The sequence below is a fragment of the Myripristis murdjan genome, chromosome 1, assembly GCF_902150065.1.
Source record: "Myripristis murdjan chromosome 1, fMyrMur1.1, whole genome shotgun sequence".
Taxonomy (NCBI): domain Eukaryota; kingdom Metazoa; phylum Chordata; class Actinopteri; order Holocentriformes; family Holocentridae; genus Myripristis; species Myripristis murdjan.
In genome coordinates, this window is record NC_043980.1 from 2035847 (window position 1) to 2054005 (window position 18159).

Here is an 18159-nt window from a genome sequence, read left to right on the forward strand (position 1 = left end):
CTGCTGCCTTCACTGACCCTCATGATGCCTTCACTGACCCTGCTGCTGCCTTTACTGACCCTGACCCTGACCCTGCTGCTGCCTTTACTGACCCTGCTGCTGCCTTTACTGACCCTGCTGCTGCCTTCACTGACCCTGCTGCTGCCTTCACTGACCCTGCTGCTGCCTTCACTGACCCTGCTGCTGCCTTCACTGACCCTGACCCTGCTTCTGCCTTCACTGACTCTGCTCTGCCGCCTTCACTGACCCTGCTGCTGCCTTCACTGACCCTGACCCTGCTGCTGCCTTCACTGACCCTGCTGCTGCCTTCACTGACCCTGACCCTGCTGCCGCCTTCACCGACCCTCATGATGCCTTCACTGACCCTGCTGCTGCCTTCACTGACCCTTACGCTGCTTTCACTGACTCTCCCGCCGCCTTCACTGACCTTCTTGCTGCCTTCACTGACCCTCTTGCTGCCTTCACTGACTCTCCCGCTGCCTTCACTGACCTGCTGCCTTCACTGACCCCTGACCCTCCTGATGCCTTCACTGACCCTGCTGCTGCCTTCACTGACCCTCCTGCCGCCTTCACTGACTCTCCTGCCGCCTTCACTGACCTCCCTGCTGCCTTCACTGACCCCCCTGCTGCCTTCACTGACTCTCCTGCCGCCTTCACTGACCCCTGACTCTCCTGATGCCTTCACTGACCCTGCTGCTGCCTTCAGTGACCCTCCTGCCGCCTTCACTGACCCTGCTGCTGCCTTCACTGACTCTCCTGCTGCCTTCACTGACTCTCCTGCTGCCTTCACTGACCCTCCTGCCGCCTTCACTGACTCTCCTGCCGCCTTCGCTGACCTCCCTGCTGCCTTCGCTGACCCTCCTGCTGCCTTCACTGACTCTCCTGCTGCCTTCACTGACCCCCCTGCTGCCTTCACTGACCCCCCTGCTGCCTTCATGTCCTTCTCCTGTCAGAAAGCAGCAGAGTGAACAGAGGAAGCTCATATTTCCTTACGATGCTGCTCGCCTGTAGACTGAACAGGCAGATGATGTGTTTGTTCTGTTGGGCCGCTGCAGAGCTGTAGAGCGACAGAGAGTTATTTAGATGGAGTGGTAACCCCCCGTGTCTGTTTCCTCTCTGCAGCTCTTCACTGAGTACGGCAGACTGGCCATGGAGGAGGTTTATGAGAAACCCTTTCAGGTACGACTGGCCGACATTATTCACCGTGCTCCAGATAATGTTTACACGGCCACACATTGTTTGAGTAAAATATTGAAAACTGCCCTGTCCTTTTAACCAAAGGAGGGTGCAGTTTTTATTTATTTGTAGTACAAATAAACTAAACCTAAAAAACAGTTGAATTGATTTGGGCTTTGTTTTATTCTCTTATTTGATTTTTTTTTTTTTTTTTTTTGTAATGTAATGTTTAACTTCACCAGATAAATCTCGCAGACATTAGGAATCTGTTTCCAGGCGGTGTTTGAGTTGTGTTCAGATGCTGGTCCTGGGTCAGGTGTCGTGTTGTGTTAAGCTGAGTGTGTTTGAACAGACGCTGATGTTCCTGATCAGAGACTGGAGTTATCCTTACGAGCACCCGTACGGCCTGGAGGGCGGACGGAGGTTCCTGGAGAAACGACTACAGGTACGACGTTCACCCGGGACAGGTGGACGGTAGAGGGGACGGGGATGTGCGTATCCCTAATGGGAGGCTGGAGTCCTGCAGGGGGTTTGGATGATGATTTAAAAAATATCACTCATGGCCGGGAAGACAACTGTATCACAAGCGATATAGCTGGAAACAAGGAGGAAGAATTAACAAAAAACACAAAGTTTTCCAAAGTGCTGCACAACAAGATAAAAAACAACTAGATAACACAGTAGAAGCAGAATAAAAAGGTGAAGTACACAATAGGATAAAACAATAAAATAAGATAAAATAAAATAATTTAAATAAAATAAATAATTTAAAATGCACTGCCCGCACAAGATAAAAAAACATGCACACATAAAATCATAAAATCAGAGAAGAAGAAGAGGAAGCAGAAACAGACACAAGAGAATCTGCTCAGTATCAGGTTGTTGGTTCACACTGATGGAGCTCGGTTGGACCTCCTTATTGGCTGCTTTTTTTTCATAGCAATGTTTTGTTTTTGCTCTGGTCATGGGGGGGAACTTGGCTGAAAAATGATTTCAAAGGAGGAACATCATTGAAAACAGTTTGAGAACCACTGGATTAGAGCTGTAACAATTACAATTGGCAAGTATTAAATGAATCATCAACTGTTTTGATAATCAATTAAGTCGTTTCGAGACATTTTTAAGTAGAAAATCTCAAATTCATCTGATTCTCAAATGCAAATATTTTTGGGTTTCTTTAGTCCTCTGTGGAAGTAAACTAAATATCTTCTATTTGAGGACGGTTGGTCGGGACAAAACAAGGTGTTTGTCGATGTCGCCTTGGGCTGCGGGAAAGTGGTCCATAAAATTTCAGAAAATAGTGAAAAATCTTGATTTTTCTTAATTTTTTAGCAGAATTAGCCGCCTGTGCAGAGGTCAGCTTGCAGAGTCGGAGCAGCTCACTAAAACTCTCACGACTCCTTACAAACTCTCAGTCAGAGAAACAGTAACCGCGATTGTTCAAACGAGGAACATGTACGAGTGTGTGATCTGCTGCCCTCTCATGGCAGTAAATTAAATGATGATTGGAATAATATCAGGGTCACTTTTAAGCTTCACATGTAAAAAAATAAATAAAAAAAGAAAACAGGAGAAAGAAAACCTTTGAGAAAGTCATGGCGTAATCCGATGAGGTCATCAGTCATGCCATAATTTCAGGTGTACAGCTCCGGTAGAAAAAGTGAGGTGTGGTCGAGGTACAGTGTCTCACTGAAGCTCTGTAATGTCGTCACAATGCAAAATGCAGTTTAATCTGTGAGGAACAGGCTGAATCATCACTGTGTGAACTCGTCTGGTGTCACGCTGACTGTCCCTTCCCTTTATTTCCAAGTCAAAGTCCCGTCATCTTCCTGCAGTCACCAGCGTTAACCTGCTGTCCCGCTGTGTTCAGGTGAAGCAGAACCAGCACGAGGAGCTGCAGAACGTCAGGAAGCACATCCACTCCTGTTTCTCCAACATCAGCTGCTTCCTGCTGCCGCACCCCGGCCTCAAGGTGGCCACCAACCCGCACTTCGACGGCCGCCTCAAAGGTAACGGCTAGTTTCAGTCCAAGAATGTATAAAGAAGGAGACATCCCACTGACTTCGGTGTCAGATTTCAGCTGCATTACAAGTTTATTGCAAGCCGTTCTGTGTGACATGGATCTAATAAACCTGGATACGACATCATGTTTGATGTCTGTCGACTGTATACAGGCTACAGCACACGTCAATATACAAGAAAACATCATCAGCGTACGTGATCCATCTGCGCTGCTGTAGTGGTGAACAGTGACGCTCAGCAAGAATGGAGCTTTGTGGTATTAATGTATTAATTTTAATTATTAATATCACGTGATATGAACGTGTTTGGACAGAATCCAAAGAAGAGAAGGAAGACGAGAATGTGGACCCGGAGGTTTTCTTCTTTATTGGAATCCCAGACATGTCATTTTGCTTGTTTTACCTCCATCTCTGGGTTTAGCTCCAGTGTCGGGTTGATCAGTGGGATTTTATGCTGCGTTCCTGTTGGTTGGTTAGCAGATGTAGGTGACAGGACGTGTCTGCTGTTGAAGCAGTCGGTGTTAAGGCCCATTCATACCCTTTTTTCATCCGTCCGTCCTATACGTGTATACCCTTCATACCTCCATACGTCTTTTGTGTTGGGGTGCGCGTTAACACAACACTTCCTCTAGATGGCAGTGCCGAGCGTCAATAAACCGGCATTAATAAAACATGGCGACTGTGGAAGAAGTCCTTTTATTGTATTTGCTCCACAAATGTAAAAAAAATAAAACACATCGTTGTAATGTGAGGCCACTAAACCTCAGCCGCCCCTTCAATGGGGAGTTTTGGTGTTTGGTGCTGCCAATGCAGGAAATGGATGACGAGCGGCATTTCCAGTATTTCAGGATGTCTGCTCCAACTTTTGAGAAGTTGCAACACAACGCTCCATTTTTAAAAGCCTTTGCAGATCTTCTTTGTGACTCTAGTGATTTGGTGACAATCTGGACTATAAACTCAATACTGCCCCCGCAATTTCCGATGGTATTGCTCTGTTTCGTCCGTAATCGCAAGCTCACCCGCTTCGTGCAAAATGACGGACGAAATAATCGGACAGGACGGACGAAATGCTCCGTCCGTCTCCGTCTCCGTTTCCGTCTTTTACGTCGGGTATGCATGGGCCCTCAACCTGTCTGCCGTTGAGGCGGTCGGTGTTAAACTCTCTGCCGTTGAGGCGGTCGGTGTTAAACTCTCTGCCGTTGAGGCGGTGGCTGGTGTTCAGAGGCTGTTGTGTCTCCCGTCCAGACATCGACGATGACTTCAAGACGGAGCTGGTGAACCTGGTACCCACGCTGCTGTCTCCAGAGAACCTGGTGGAGAAGGAGATCGGAGGAGTCAAGGTGACCTGCAGAGACCTGCTGCACTACTTTAAGGTCAGTTCACGACAACATCTCATCCTGTTGACTCTGAACCTCAGGCCTCCTGCCGCTCCTTAACAAACTCTAAACAAAGTCTGAAGCTCCACGACTTGAATTTAAGGCCCCTGAAAGTCTGAGTGTCTTACAGAAGATTTTTTAGGTCTTAAAAACCACTTGCATGATGAAAATAATTTTTTTGTGTGTTTCAGTCGTACATGAAGATCTACCAGGGAGAGGAGCTGCCTCACCCCAAGTCAATGCTACAGGTGAGTTCCTACCTGTCTGTCACATCAGTAAACATCCAACAAACCTGTACAGCTGTAATCATAACGTTAACATCTTTTCTGTTGTGTTACCTAGGCAACGGCTGAAGCCAATAACCTTGCAGCTGTAGCTGGAGCCAAAGATGTCTACAACAAAAGCATGGAGCAGGTAACGCATCACTTCCTGTTTATAACAAACACAGGTTTCTCACTTCCTGTTTGGATGACACGGAGACCCGTGACTCGGACTGTGACTGCAGAATCTGAAAACCGATATCGCGAGCTGGAACTATAAATGATATCCTGGGGAATTATGTTTGGCTGATGTCGCGCTTTCAGATATTTCCCTCAGCTCATGTTTCATGGTTTCAGCAGCCGGATGGTCGTACCCGGCTGAGATGTTTTGGCGTGCTGCAGTGTCACCTGTACGGAAGCCCAACTGGGTCATAAAACTGCAGAAGCAGAGCTGCGATCAGCAGTGATGGGAGTAACGGCGTTAAAAAGAAACGGCGTTACTAACGGCGTTACTTTTATCAGTAACGAGTGATCAAAGAAATGACTGTTTCCCCCGTTACAACGCCGTTACCGTTATTGACAATAAAATGTGTCGTTACTTACTACTAATAATTATTATTATTTTATTATCCTATTAAAAATGTGCGTCGTGGAGAAAAAGCGGTGTGTCAATTTTCAAACTGGTTGGACTTTGCAGTTTTTCCTAACTTATCAACATGCATGGAGACTGACTCAGCACAAATTACAAAAAGCGTACATGTTCCCCGATGGCAGAGCGGATAGTATCTCCTCCTGCCGTACAGAAGACCGGGGGTTCAATTCCCCACCTGGACAAGCTAGTATCACTACTTTAAACTGTAATGAATGACTTTTTCAAAGTAACGTGCCCAACACTGACAATGAGAGATGAAATTTGACAGCAATGTCCACACTGCAACAGCAACGCAAAAATATGTGCGTTTATAAGAGGATTTAAGAAAAGAAAAAAGTAATCATAAAAATTACTTTCCCCAGTAATTGAATTACTCTTCTGCAGCAGTAATTGAGTAGTAATCCAAATTACTTTTTTACAGAAGTAATTAGTAATTGTAACTTATTAGTTTTGTGAGGAATTGGTCCCAACACTGGTGATCAGCACACTGATGTCCTGTTGCTCTGTCAGTAAACAACAACAACATGCACCGAGCACAGAGGTTGCCAGTTTCATGCAAGTTTGAGATGTTTGTCCACTTCAGATCGCTCTGAGCGGAGCGCGTGAGCGGCTGCTGACGTCGACGCTCAAGGGCACAGGATAAAATCTGGAAAAGTTCTGGAAAACGATTCCCATAAAGAGCGGGAATGCTGCCAAAGTCCAGTCCAGTTCCATCAGATCCTCCAGAACCTTAAAGCCCAAAGCGTCCCGGGTCTGGAGTCAGCCGTGCGGACTGATCACACCTGCTGCTGCTCAGTTGCTGGCTGTGATGTCATGTGTTGTCATAGCAACAGCGAAACACGCCCTTTGTGTCCTCACCTTTAAATAACATCGTCCCGACTACAGCTGGTGTTGATTCACGTGTTTTTTTAAATGCGAGTGTGTGACATGTTTTTTTAATGCGAGTGTGTGATGCGAGCTGCTGACCTCTGACCTCCGCTCTGTCCCACCTCAGGTCTGCGGCGGCGACAAGCCCTACATGTCTCCGGCGGAGCTGGAGCGCCGCCACGGCGAGCTGCGGCAGGCGTCGGTGCGACACTTCCGCTCCGTCAAGAAGATGGGCGGCGAGGAGTTCTGCCGGCGCTACCAGGAGCAGCTGGAGGCGGAGCTGGACGAGGCCTACGCCAACTTCACCAAGCACAACGACGGCAAGAACATCTTCTACGCGGCGCGCACGCCCGCCACGCTCTTCGCCGTCATGTTCGTCATGTACGTGGCGTCGCTGGTCACCGGCTTCGTGGGCATCAGCTCGGTGGCCACGCTCTGCAACCTGGTGATGGGCGTGGCCCTGGCGGCGCTCTGCACCTGGGCCTACGTCAAGTACTCCGGGGAGTTCCGGGAGGTGGGCGGAGTCATCGACCAGGTGGCCGAAACCCTCTGGGAACAGGTGAGAGGGGGGCGGGGCTTATGGGTCCTTTACCTGTCTGCATCAGTCTCTCTCTCCGTTTCTCTTCTCTTGTCGTTTTTATTTCATCCCAAAGCTCAAGTTTGGTTTCTGGTTCTGGAAAACAAACACTGACAGGCCGTCAGACCAAACAACCGAGTGCTGCCTCTGTTTAACCCTCCTATTATGTTTGAGGTCAATTTGATCCGATTCAATATTTAACGTCTCTAAATAAATGATTAACATCATTTTTATTGCTTCATATTGAATCAGTTTTCCTAATGTAATGGGTATTACCGGGTAAATTGACATGATGATATGTTTTCAATGTCCTGTACACACTTTGTAACGCATCGGTTATAAATAACAAAAATCTGTACTTAGAAATAATATAAAGCCATTAAAACACCAGAAATTAATGTTTCTTTCCAATTTTAGGTCAATCAGTGAGATTTTATGGTGATTTGCATATTTTTCCATAGTGGCGTAATAGGAATACTGGATGTATAAGTGGGGGGGGGTTATGTTTTATTTAAAGGGCTGTTTAGGTCATCAGCAAAGAAACATAAAGTATCTGACACATAAACTTTGATAACAATTTTAGTGATAATAATTTTGTGGAGGTTTTTGACGGCGTCAAATTGACCACAAACATAAGATTTTCAAAAATGTGAACAGAACAGGAGGGTCTACCGTCCAAAAGACCGGCCTCACTCTGACAAACTGATCTCCCATTGGTTTAGACTTTTCATCGACCAAGAGAGGAATATTTTACTGACTGGGATTTTAGTTTTTATAAGGAATCTCAGAGTATTTATTTGTTTATTTTTTTTAAACCTTTTTTGGCTTGTGTTCATTGTGGAGTTATCCTGGTGTCACACAGGTCAAATAAATTCAAAGTGGTGATTAAAATATCATAAGGTAATCACCTCATTCTATTTTGTTGGTAGCAAACAGATACCAGAATGTAGTTAAATAAAGGAAAAACCTAAATATACACAAAAATTATCCCACAATTAGCAAAACAAATACCAGAAAACTAACAAAAAAATTACTCTGAAAATTTGCAAAACAATATTTTAGAAAATGACAAGAAAATGATATTTCTAATCATTAAAATGACCTCCTCCTTCCTCCTTCCTCCTTCCTCCTTCCTCCTCCTCCTTCTCCTCCTCTAACCCGTCTCTCTCTCTCTCTGTCTCTCTCTCTTTTCGCTGTCAGAGGACTCCACGAAAGGTGAGCACTGTGGAATCATGGGAGTTTCTGCTCCTCTTGTCATGTTGTTGTTTTTTTTTTTGTGGGCACACACACCGACACACACTGACGCTCTGCTCAGGTGTTTATCAGTAACACTTCTCCCTGTGTGTGTGTGTGTGTGTGTGTGTGTGTATTTTGGCAGCTGTAACAGGAACAAACACATGAACTTTATATTTCAGTCAGTCTTTGTTTACATGGCATCTTCCATACAACAATAAATAATAACAAATAACAGTAAATAACAGTAAATCCAGAAGCTGAGCAGATGTAGAAAGTCGACCTGCCTGCTCCGTGTGTACACACCATTCTGCACTGTTACCAGGTGAAGTCAGCAGTGTACCTGTGCAGGTGAGTCGGGCTGTCGGATGTGTGTTTGGCTCTGACTCCGCCCCCTCCTCTGTGTCCGCAGGTGTTTTCCAAACTCTTCGAGGTGGCTCGGAGTCGAGTCCCGTTGGGAAGCCTGATCCCGGCGCCGCGGCCCCGGCTCGCCTCCAACAACAACGTCAAGAAGAAAAACTAGCAGCGCCGCCGCCGGCCGCCCTCCCTCCCCCCCCTTGCCCCCCCTCCCCGTCGCCGCCCCTCCGCTCGGTTCTCAAACAAACAGACATTTTTTTAGGCCGGTGAGCCGCCGGACGCCGTCTCCTCCCGACGGCGCCGTAGATCACGGTCCACGCCGTGCTGGTCGTAGTTTAAAGACTCACCTGTTCATCTGGAGGAAGCCGATTCTTCTTTGTTTTCCCTCTTTTTTCCTCTTTTTTTTTTTTTTTTTTTTTTGTCAGTGGGCGGGGTTAAAGTATTTATTGGTGGGCGGGGCCATCACTGTACATTTTTTAGTTTTACCGCAGGTGTGTTTACCACTTGAATGACGACTTGACACTGACAGTTCCCATTTATGTGAATGAAGAGCATGACCACAAATCCTCCACTCCTCCTCCTCCTCCTCCTCATTTCCTCCTTCACAGCTCCGCCTCCTTCCTGACTCCGCCCCCTCCCTGTCCGTCTGTCTGTCCGTCTGTCTGTCCTGGTGCTGGTCGGTGTCGGAGGCGGAGGTCAGAACCAAAGTTTACAGCTTTACTCTGCAGGCCGACCGGGGAATCGCAGGCAGCAAACCGAGCGCACCAATCAGCTTCACCGCTTCGTCAGCCAATCAGACGCCGGCTGTTAACGAGCGCAAAGCGGCGGCGGCGTCCGGGCGCCACAGGAAACGAGCCGCAGCGACCCGACGCTCTACAGAAGATTCCTGATGTTTCATTCCGTTATTCCCCTGCAGTTTCTCGCTCCTCCTCCTCCTCTTCCTCCTTTTTTTTTTTCTTTTGTAAATTAAAAACACTAAAGTGAGGCTGGAGGCGGAGTCACATCATGACATCACACTGCTGCTCAGCGCTTGGTTTCAGTTGTAGCATCATCCACATGTTTCAGCACATTTTTTACATGGTTCTGTTCAGTGTTGGGTGTTTTGAAGCCAAATCTCTTCCAGAGGCGGTTCATCTGAAGGAGAGCGACCCTCGGCCCCCCCAAACCCCCCTGCAGCCCCCCCGCCCCCCCGCCGCTCCGGGGAAATACAACACACTGCAAAAAAAAAAAAAAACACGTAGAACAAAAAGTGATGAATCAAATCTTCTGCCCTAAAATTTCACCGACAGTTTGACGTTCTGTTGTTAGATTCACAAAAACCCCAGATTTTAAAATTCACTCACAATTAAATAAAAATATTATTCTTTAACCTTTATTAGAATATTTACCATGAAAATACAGCCGTCTGCTAATAAACCGTAACCCTGTTTAATAAAAAAAAAATGCCCAAAAATCCTCGACTTTCACTTCCCTGAAAACAGGAAGTACAGTATGACATCACATATGACATCAGGTGGGTGCAAATAAAAATCCAACCCATAAGATAAAACTGATTCTTGAAAAGCCCCGCCCCCTCACACAACCCATCAAAATAAAGCGCTTTTCTTCATGACAATTATTTTCTTATTTTTTGTAAATTATCAAAATCCGGCCTTTAAAGGTGACGTCATGTTGAGCCAGTGAAATTTAAACAAATATTTTAAACAAAAACACCATCATAGATTTGTAAACATCAAACTTTTTTTTCCTCTAACTGATTTGTTGTTGTTTTTTTTAACACTTTTGAATTATTTCCGCCCCCCAACTTCCTGTTCCAGCAGGAAGTTCGTCACATTCCAGGGTCGGAAGCTCTCAAAGCGCCGAGTCACCGGAACCCGCCGAGAATATCCCAGAAACCATTTGTTATTTCGGGATTTTATTAGATCATTATTATTATTTTTTTGCAGTGTTTTGTGGCAGCTGTTCTCCAGTAGGGGGCGTGGTGGCGGCGGCTCGGGGTCGGAGGTCGTCTCTGTGCACTGACTCACGTTTTCTTAATCGAATCATCATTCCATCCACAGCGAGATCACCAACGTGTGCTTTTTGTTTTTGTACAGTTTTAGTTTTCTAAAGCCTCATCAGACGTAGGGCATGTGTATGAAATATACATATATAAATAAATTTTCTAGACCTTTTTGTAGCTGGAAGAACAACGACGGTGCGGTTGGGTGGTAGGACTCGGTTCAGCTCACTGGATGTAAAGGAATGCTTTCGTGATTTGTGGATAATGTCTAATAAAATTCCTTTTTTTATATATATATATTTGTAAATTTAATCTGACATGGAGCACTGCAATCCCACCCCCTGCTGGCAAAGAATGTTTATAATCTTGATTTTGTCTCTTTCTGTTGCATTTTAAAGTTATTTTCGTTAATTTATTTTTCAATACAATATTAAACCAAACTCCTACAGCGCACAGACTGCCCGTGTCTTGTTTCTGTAGTCCGACCTTGAGATGTGAGCCGACGTCCCTCTGGAGCCTCAGCAGGTCGTCAGGTTCTCTGTGGTTCCACGCCGAGCGGCTGGAACACAGCAGAACCACGTGAGGGCAGCCTGACGCCACGCCAACATGGCCGCCGCGTCACTGTGGCGTGCGACGGTAACGAGCGCCACGCTCCTCTCATACGGGCAGGAAGGCCGCCCATCAGCGTGACCTGGAGGTTGATGAGGAACGTGAGCTCATGTTACGTTCTACAGGGAACGCTCTAAAACTGTTAATGTGTTCAGTTTTATGGCACCGCTGGTTTGTGTTTTGTTTTGTTTTTTTTAGGGTTAGATAAAAAGTAGTATTAAATTTGGGTTTATTTCACTTTAAAGGAACACTCCAACTCCAGCGCCAACATTTTGGGCAAAATCCCCAGACTGAGACCAGATGTTGGACACCATGTCCACATCTGGACGTCCAGCGGTTCAGTTCCTATGAGTAGCATTTCCTGTTAGCTTAGCATAAAGACTTGAAGTCTATGGGAGCCGTTAGCCTGGCTCACACAACAGGAGCGACCTGGTGTCTGCAGTCCAGTGCAGCGAGGAACCTGTGCACCAAAGTCAAACAAACACATGACTCAGCACAAGAGGTCCAACTCCTCAGATCATGACTCAGCAATTTACCTGCACCTGAAGGAAAAGGGGCCATCAGGTTCTCCTGGAGACGGAGGACAGAAGGTTGGACAGAGAAACCTCTCCTGCCTTCATGCTGTCCTGTCAGCCCTCCACAGGAAGTTCAGCCACTCACCCCGACCTCTAAGAGTTCCCCAGTCTGGGATCAATAAAGTCTATCTATCTATCTATATACACTACTCACAAAAAGTTAGGGATATTCGGCTTTCGGGTGAAATTTCAGGATGAAGCTAAAATGCATTCTAACCTTTACAGGTGAACTTAATGTGACCTTCTGTAAACTTTTGAATGCACATGTCCAACTGTTCAGTGTTTCAGTACTTTTTGCACAAGTTGCTGTTCTCTAACAAGGAGCTTAACGGCAAAATTCACATCAGGTGTTTGATGCTCCAGCTCATCGAGGTCGCATCATTAGGGAACGGCTGCTGGAGACTGGGGTACCTCAGATGGAGTGGCCTGCACTTTCTCAGACCTGAATCCCATAGAAAACCTATGGGATCAGCTGAGTGGCCGTGTAGAGGCTCGGAGCTCTGTACCCCAGAACCTCAATGTCCTGAGGGCCGCCCTTCAAGAAGAGTGGGATGCCATGCCTCAGCAGACAATAAGTCGACTTGTGAACAGCAGGAGACGTCGTGGTCAAGCTGTAATTGATGCTCAAGGGCACATGACAAGTTATTGACACTGACATTTTTTGTTGTGGTATATCCACCACTGTTGTTGGCTTTTGTTTCAAGAAATTGTTTGAGATGAGGAAATCACCAGTGTATGCTTCTACTTAAATGCCCTACTTTCATGATATAATATCACTGTAGCATGAACTTTTTACATTTTCCATAAATTTCACCCAAAAGCCAAATATCCCTAACTTTTTGTGAGTAGTCTATCTATCTATCTATCTATCTATCTATCTATCATGACCCCAACATAGCCCTAACCCTAGCCCTGGAGAATGTCCACAGGGCCCCACACCGTCTGTCAGGACTGAGGAAGAGGAACGTCCTCAAGAACCTAGAAACATCCAGCTGATCTGGATTCAGCAGGAAGCAGCTCCGGTCTGAGCTGTTTGGAGCAGCTCGACCCGAGAAACGAGCCGAGAAACGTTTCTGCTGCAGGTCACTGTTTAACCACCAGGGGGCATTTCAGAAACATGGAATCCAGAGTCGCTGTGTTCCAGGAGGAGCTTCAGGGCGAGCAGGTAGAGCACGTCCCCGTTCACCGGTCGGCCTTCAGCGGGGCAGAGCTGACCCAGGTGTGGAGAGCAAGGCATTATGGGTATTTGACTGTCTGCAATCCTGCAACCCGAAAAAACAAAGTAAGGGTGTTCCTGTAGCTCACCTGGTGGAGCGCGTCCCGCCGAGTCCCGCTGAGCCCTGAGGGTTTGGGTTCGAGTCCGACCTCAGGCCCTCTGCTGCAGGCTGTCCTCTCACCTGCCTGCCCCGCCTCTCTGTGCTGTCACTGCCAAATAAAACAAATGCCAAAAAATAAAAAAAAACCCTAATAAAATAAGATTTTCCCGCAAACTTTGTTATTTAATTTTGTTGCAAACTTGTGCAAAGTAAACATGCTGTGAGGTCACAAAGCCTCGGGGCTCCTGTGCGTTTTACACAAATAAAACATGTTGATCTGGCTCTAACAGCCTGGCTGTGTTATTTTATTATTATTTGTTTGTTTGTTGTTGCTGAAATGACGGCACGCAGCGCTGTGGCCGGTGGTTTACCAGGAACACGTGGAGGATTCAGCGTCTGGAGTTCACCGGCAGGAAAATCCACAGAAACCTGAAGAGAAGGGAAGCCTGAAGCCTCAGCAGCAGCACAGAGGAACCCAAACGATCACAGTGTAGAACGGGAGAACCTGCTGCTGCTGACGGGGGACCAGACTTCAGCAAGAGGAACCCAGATTATCACGAACAAACACTAACGAAATAACAGAAACCAGGTGTGAAAAAACAGTTTTAACTGAAATTGAAATAAAACTTTACAAAAAAACTAACTATAATAAAGTACAATTCTAGAGAAGATATGGTTTAGTTTCCATCTGTCAGTTTATTTGGTTGTTCATCCTCAGTGAAGACATTTTTTTAAATGTTGTGATGTTTTGTTGAGATTTTACTTGACAATAAAATGTGTTTCTGACCTTTTTGAATCTCAGCCCTGACAAATACCATTTTACAAAAAACCTACACTAGAACATGAAACTAAAAACGTATTAAACAAAACTGAAACTGAAAACAAAATGTCAAAATGAAAAATAAAAAATAATGAAAATGCAAAATTATAGTATCTCTGGCTAGAACACACACTGAGGTTTTTCTTATTTTTCTTGTTTTAATTTGATCGATTAATTCTCCAGCCTGTTGGGTTTGGGTGTATTTTCTGTCATCTGGATTTATTTATTTATTATTATTATTATTATTATTATTTACAGATGTTAGGAACAGGGTAACTGTGACTGTCTTTACTCTCTGTATTTAAATGTCTTTTTTCTCTGAATGTAACATCTTCATCACCAGGAACTGAATTCATCTTAAAGCCGAACTCACCAGAACTCCCAGTTCAGGCTGACTGGTCAAACTGCAGTGCTGACAGGCGGCCAGAAGGTGGCAGCAAAACACAAGCGGAAAAATTGGTGTTTCTTCACTGAAGTGGAAAGAATGAAAGAATGAATGAAGACTGGAAAAGACAGGAGGGTGAAAACATGAAAGGCTTCTGTAACAGCGCCACAGTCAGTCTGAGGCAGAAACTACACAAACATCAGCCCTGCAGCAATATCACACAGCCAATTAACAAACAAAACACCATGACGTCATCTCTCTGTTGATCACCTTAGACGCACCCCATTATGATAAAAATATAGTTTTGAATTTTTTTTGAAAGATTTTAAAAAATGCCATTCATTTGGAATAAGGTCATTGCAGGTTACTATTTTCTTGTCCTAATAATAATATCATAGATAGGTTGATAGATACAGATTACATCTCTCGTCACCAGAAGAAATATATATCTTCAGAAAAATTAAACACAACAAATAAGAAAATAAAGTGGATCAATACAAACAATATAAGAAAAAAGGGGGGAAAAAATCTTTGCATAGCCTATAAGAGTAATAAAAATAAAATATACTTTCATCGAAGATATGTGGAATGAATTTTGTCTGTAATATATATATAGAATATAATATGTATATATAGGACAGATATATGCTCACAATGTATAATTTTAAGTATGATTTCCATGTGGCAGTCCCTGAAAACTAAACAAAATTTGACATTTATATATACATGTTCTGTTCTACAGCTATTTTGCAGATATATTTAATTGTACATGTAATAATGATGATGATGATAATACTAATAATCTTTATAAGGTACTTTTCAAAATCAGTGTTACAAAGCACTTCACAGAGGCAAAAAAAAATAATAATAATAGAAAAAAAAAACTATAGAAATACATATTATTAGTAGTATGTTATATGTTAATTATGTATATAGATATAGATAAATTGTGGTGATGTAGGAAATTTCGAGATATGTGTTGATTATTAGTCTCTGGATGATGGTGATGATGATGATGATGATGATGATGATGATGATGATGATGATGATGATGATGGTGGTGGCGGTGGTGATGAAGAGGAGGAGGAGGCGGAGCTCCCCTGTTTAACCCAGCTGACGTCACCGGGGTTTTTCTGCTCTGCAGTGCCGCTGCTGCTGTTTGACCTAAAAACCTCCCGCCTGTCTGAGCCCGGACTGCCTTTCATCCTCCAGCTACTTTTTTTTTTTTTTTTAAAGACTTTTATTAAAATCATATTGTCTCTCTCTCTGCGCTCCTCGTGTCCATGCGGGGCTGCCAGCGGCTCTTCCTGTAGCCGCCGCCCGGCCTCCCTCTCCCTCCGCCCGGGCAGCATCCCAGCCGAGCCGCGGTGAGCTGGCCTGGCTCCGGGGGGGAGCAGCCGAAGCCGAAGCCGAGCCGGGGACATGCCGCCGCCGCTGCCGGAGGACTAGACTCGGGCCTGGAAGCACAAGATGTCGAGCCGGACGCCATTGCCCACAGTGAGTGAGAGAGAGCCGGAAAATGTAAGTGAGCTTCGGTCTGCAGCCTGTTGTGTGTGTGGAGCCTCACACACAGCACCGGTCATGACTGATGCTGTGTGTGTGTGTGTGTGTGTGTGTGTGTGTGTGTGTGTGTGTGTGTGTGTGCAGCAGACAGGCAGATGTGTGTGTGTGTCATGTTCTGATCCGACCCGATCAGGCTGATTGATCCGTGCAGGCAGCGGGACTGGGGCAGGCAGCGCGGCCGGCGGGGGGCTGCAGCTGGCGGGACGTCCTGCCAGGAAGCTGAGCTCAGCTGGATGATGCCGGGAGTGACTCAGCTCTGCACCCTGACACAAGTTCACATCAGTTTCCCGGTTTGAGTTTCCCAGTCGGCCGATTAGTCGATTAGTTGGTGGACAGAAAATTAGTAGATTCTAAGTCTGATGATTGGCCCTGTTGTCTCGTCGTTTATGAAGTAAAAAATAATAAAACTAACAAACATCTGCTTGTTACAGCTAAAGTTAATATAGTTTTTGCATTTTTCATTTTTCTTATTATTATTATTGTTTCATTTTGACTTTTTGTTTTCAATTTTAGTTTAGTTTGAATTAGTTTTTAAAGCAGATTTGCTATTTTTGAGTTGTTTTTTTTTTTGTTTGTTTGTTTTTTAATCTTAGTTTCAGTTTAGTTTTTATTAGTTTCAGTGTTAGTTTTAGTCTTTTTGTAATACGGGCTATTTGTCAAAAAGGCCAGAAAAAAAGTTTTTATTTTGAAATAAAAACTCGACAAAACATCAGACCATTTTAAGAAATGTCTTCATGAGGATGAACAGCCAAGTGAACTGACAGACAAAAACTAAAGACGTTTTCTCTATAATTTTAATCTAATTTCAGATAAGAAACACAGAGTGTTCCTTGTTTTGTTAGTTTTCCTTGGTTCCAGCTTCGTGACCTGGACACACAGAAAGCTCCGGCACACTTTGGTTTTACTTTCAAAAAGACGTCATCGCCTCTCCTGGTGGAGTTGGACGCCGTTGTTTTTCTGCCTCATCTGTTCTTTTGTTTGTTTGTTTGTTTGTTTGTTAGCAGGAAATCTCCAAAAACTGTGAATGAATTTGCATGAAACTTGGTGGACGGGCTGCTCATGGGCCAAGGAAGAGCTGATTGATTTTTGACTCTGCTTGGTCTCGTTGGGGCGTCGGGGCGGGAAGGATTCAGGCAGCATCGTGAAACTTTCTGGACAGACCAAAGAGGCACAGACAGGCCGGTCAGCTGATCGTCCGGAGGCTGGCGAGCTCAGGAGGTTTTGGTGGATCTCCACCTCTCGGCGTCGGTGCAGGTCTGGACTTGTTCGAGTTAAGAAATCAATGTTTTGGCGCTCAGACCCTCGACGGTTAACACGGCGGGACGGTGGGAGTTTAAACCTCACTGAGATTCACGCTCGATGGGCGTGGCCACTTCTGATGATTGACAGCTGCTCCCTCCTGTATCCGTGCAAACACCTCCTCGCTGCCCCTGATTGGACGAACACGTCACTGGTGGGCCGTCCTCTACTTAGATTTCAACCCGGACCAACATGGCGGCTCTTCTGGAAACTTTCCTTGCCGTTACAGAAAAAAAAAAAAAAAAAAAACCCTGCAGCTACTGAGTCTGTCGCTTCGCTCCGACGTTTCTCTGGAGTTTTCAGAGCCGTACGCCTCTAATTTGCATAAAATAGCCCGGACCTCAACTTTATGCAAATGAGCCGACGCCGACATGATGCCCTTTCCCTCAAAATGCAACGCGACCAGAACGCATCGCAACACAGACGGGGAACGGGGAGCGTGGAAATGACCGATCCTGCAGACACACACACTCGAGTCAGCAGTGTGTGAGAGCGTCTGTGTGTCCTGACCTACTCCTGCAGCACACCTGTCGACGCAGGTGTGCGCGCGGGAGCTTTTTTTTCTCGACCGGCTGAAGCTCTGCAGGTGCGAGGAATCTCTCGCTTTTCTCCGTTTCGTGTCAATTCAAAATGCAAACGAACAGCCTGAGCACGCCCGACTCCGACCCCGTCCCATCAGCAGCAGGGTGCACTCGTCACCACCAGGGGGCTCCACGGTGCCACTTCTGAAAAAAGCCGATAGGTCGGTGAGTGACGCGCCGCTTTCCAGGCCTTTGTGCTAAAAAGCAGGAAGGAAGAGGAAGTCGTCCCAACATGGCCTCCACACGGTCATGCTGTCATGTGTCCGATCCTGAGCATCTGATTGGCTGTGGCGTCAATGCTAATCTGACCTCGCATCGGGACGTTTTGCAGCGTCCAGTTTAACCTCCATGTGTTTTGTTTTGCAGTTTGAAAGCATCACTTTGGCCGTCTGTCGTTAGTTTGAACATTTCATCGATTAAATGATTCACTGATGAATCAACAACAAAAACAGTCAGCGGGTTGATTGACAGTGAGGGTTAGGGTTAGGGT

General features: G+C 45.6%; 2 protein-coding genes across 5 annotated transcripts in view; both read left to right on the forward strand.

Moving 5' to 3' along the window:
* Positions 1–10971, forward strand: part of LOC115357589 (atlastin-2) — a 41667-nt gene extending 30696 nt beyond the window's left edge. For 2 of the 3 annotated variants that reach the window (XM_030049175.1, XM_030049255.1), the window contains exons 6-14: positions 1123–1179; positions 1529–1621; positions 3047–3185; positions 4443–4570; positions 4765–4821; positions 4916–4987; positions 6480–6911; positions 8130–8144; positions 8575–10971. In XM_030049175.1, the coding sequence (XP_029905035.1) occupies positions 1123–1179; positions 1529–1621; positions 3047–3185; positions 4443–4570; positions 4765–4821; positions 4916–4987; positions 6480–6911; positions 8130–8144; positions 8575–8685 (1104 nt within the window). In that variant the 3' untranslated portion in view covers positions 8686–10971. The remainder of the gene's footprint in view (positions 1–1122; positions 1180–1528; positions 1622–3046; positions 3186–4442; positions 4571–4764; positions 4822–4915; positions 4988–6479; positions 6912–8129; positions 8145–8574) is intronic. The other variant, XM_030049338.1, reaches the window with a different exon arrangement.
* Positions 10972–15380: 4409 nt separating this feature from the next.
* mark1 (MAP/microtubule affinity-regulating kinase 1) overlaps positions 15381–18159 on the forward strand; it is a 35505-nt gene continuing 32726 nt past the window's right edge. The window contains exon 1 of one of the 2 annotated variants that reach the window (XM_030048568.1): positions 15381–15747. In XM_030048568.1, the coding sequence (XP_029904428.1) occupies positions 15697–15747 (51 nt within the window). In that variant the 5' untranslated portion in view covers positions 15381–15696. The remainder of the gene's footprint in view (positions 15748–18159) is intronic. The other variant, XM_030048642.1, reaches the window with a different exon arrangement.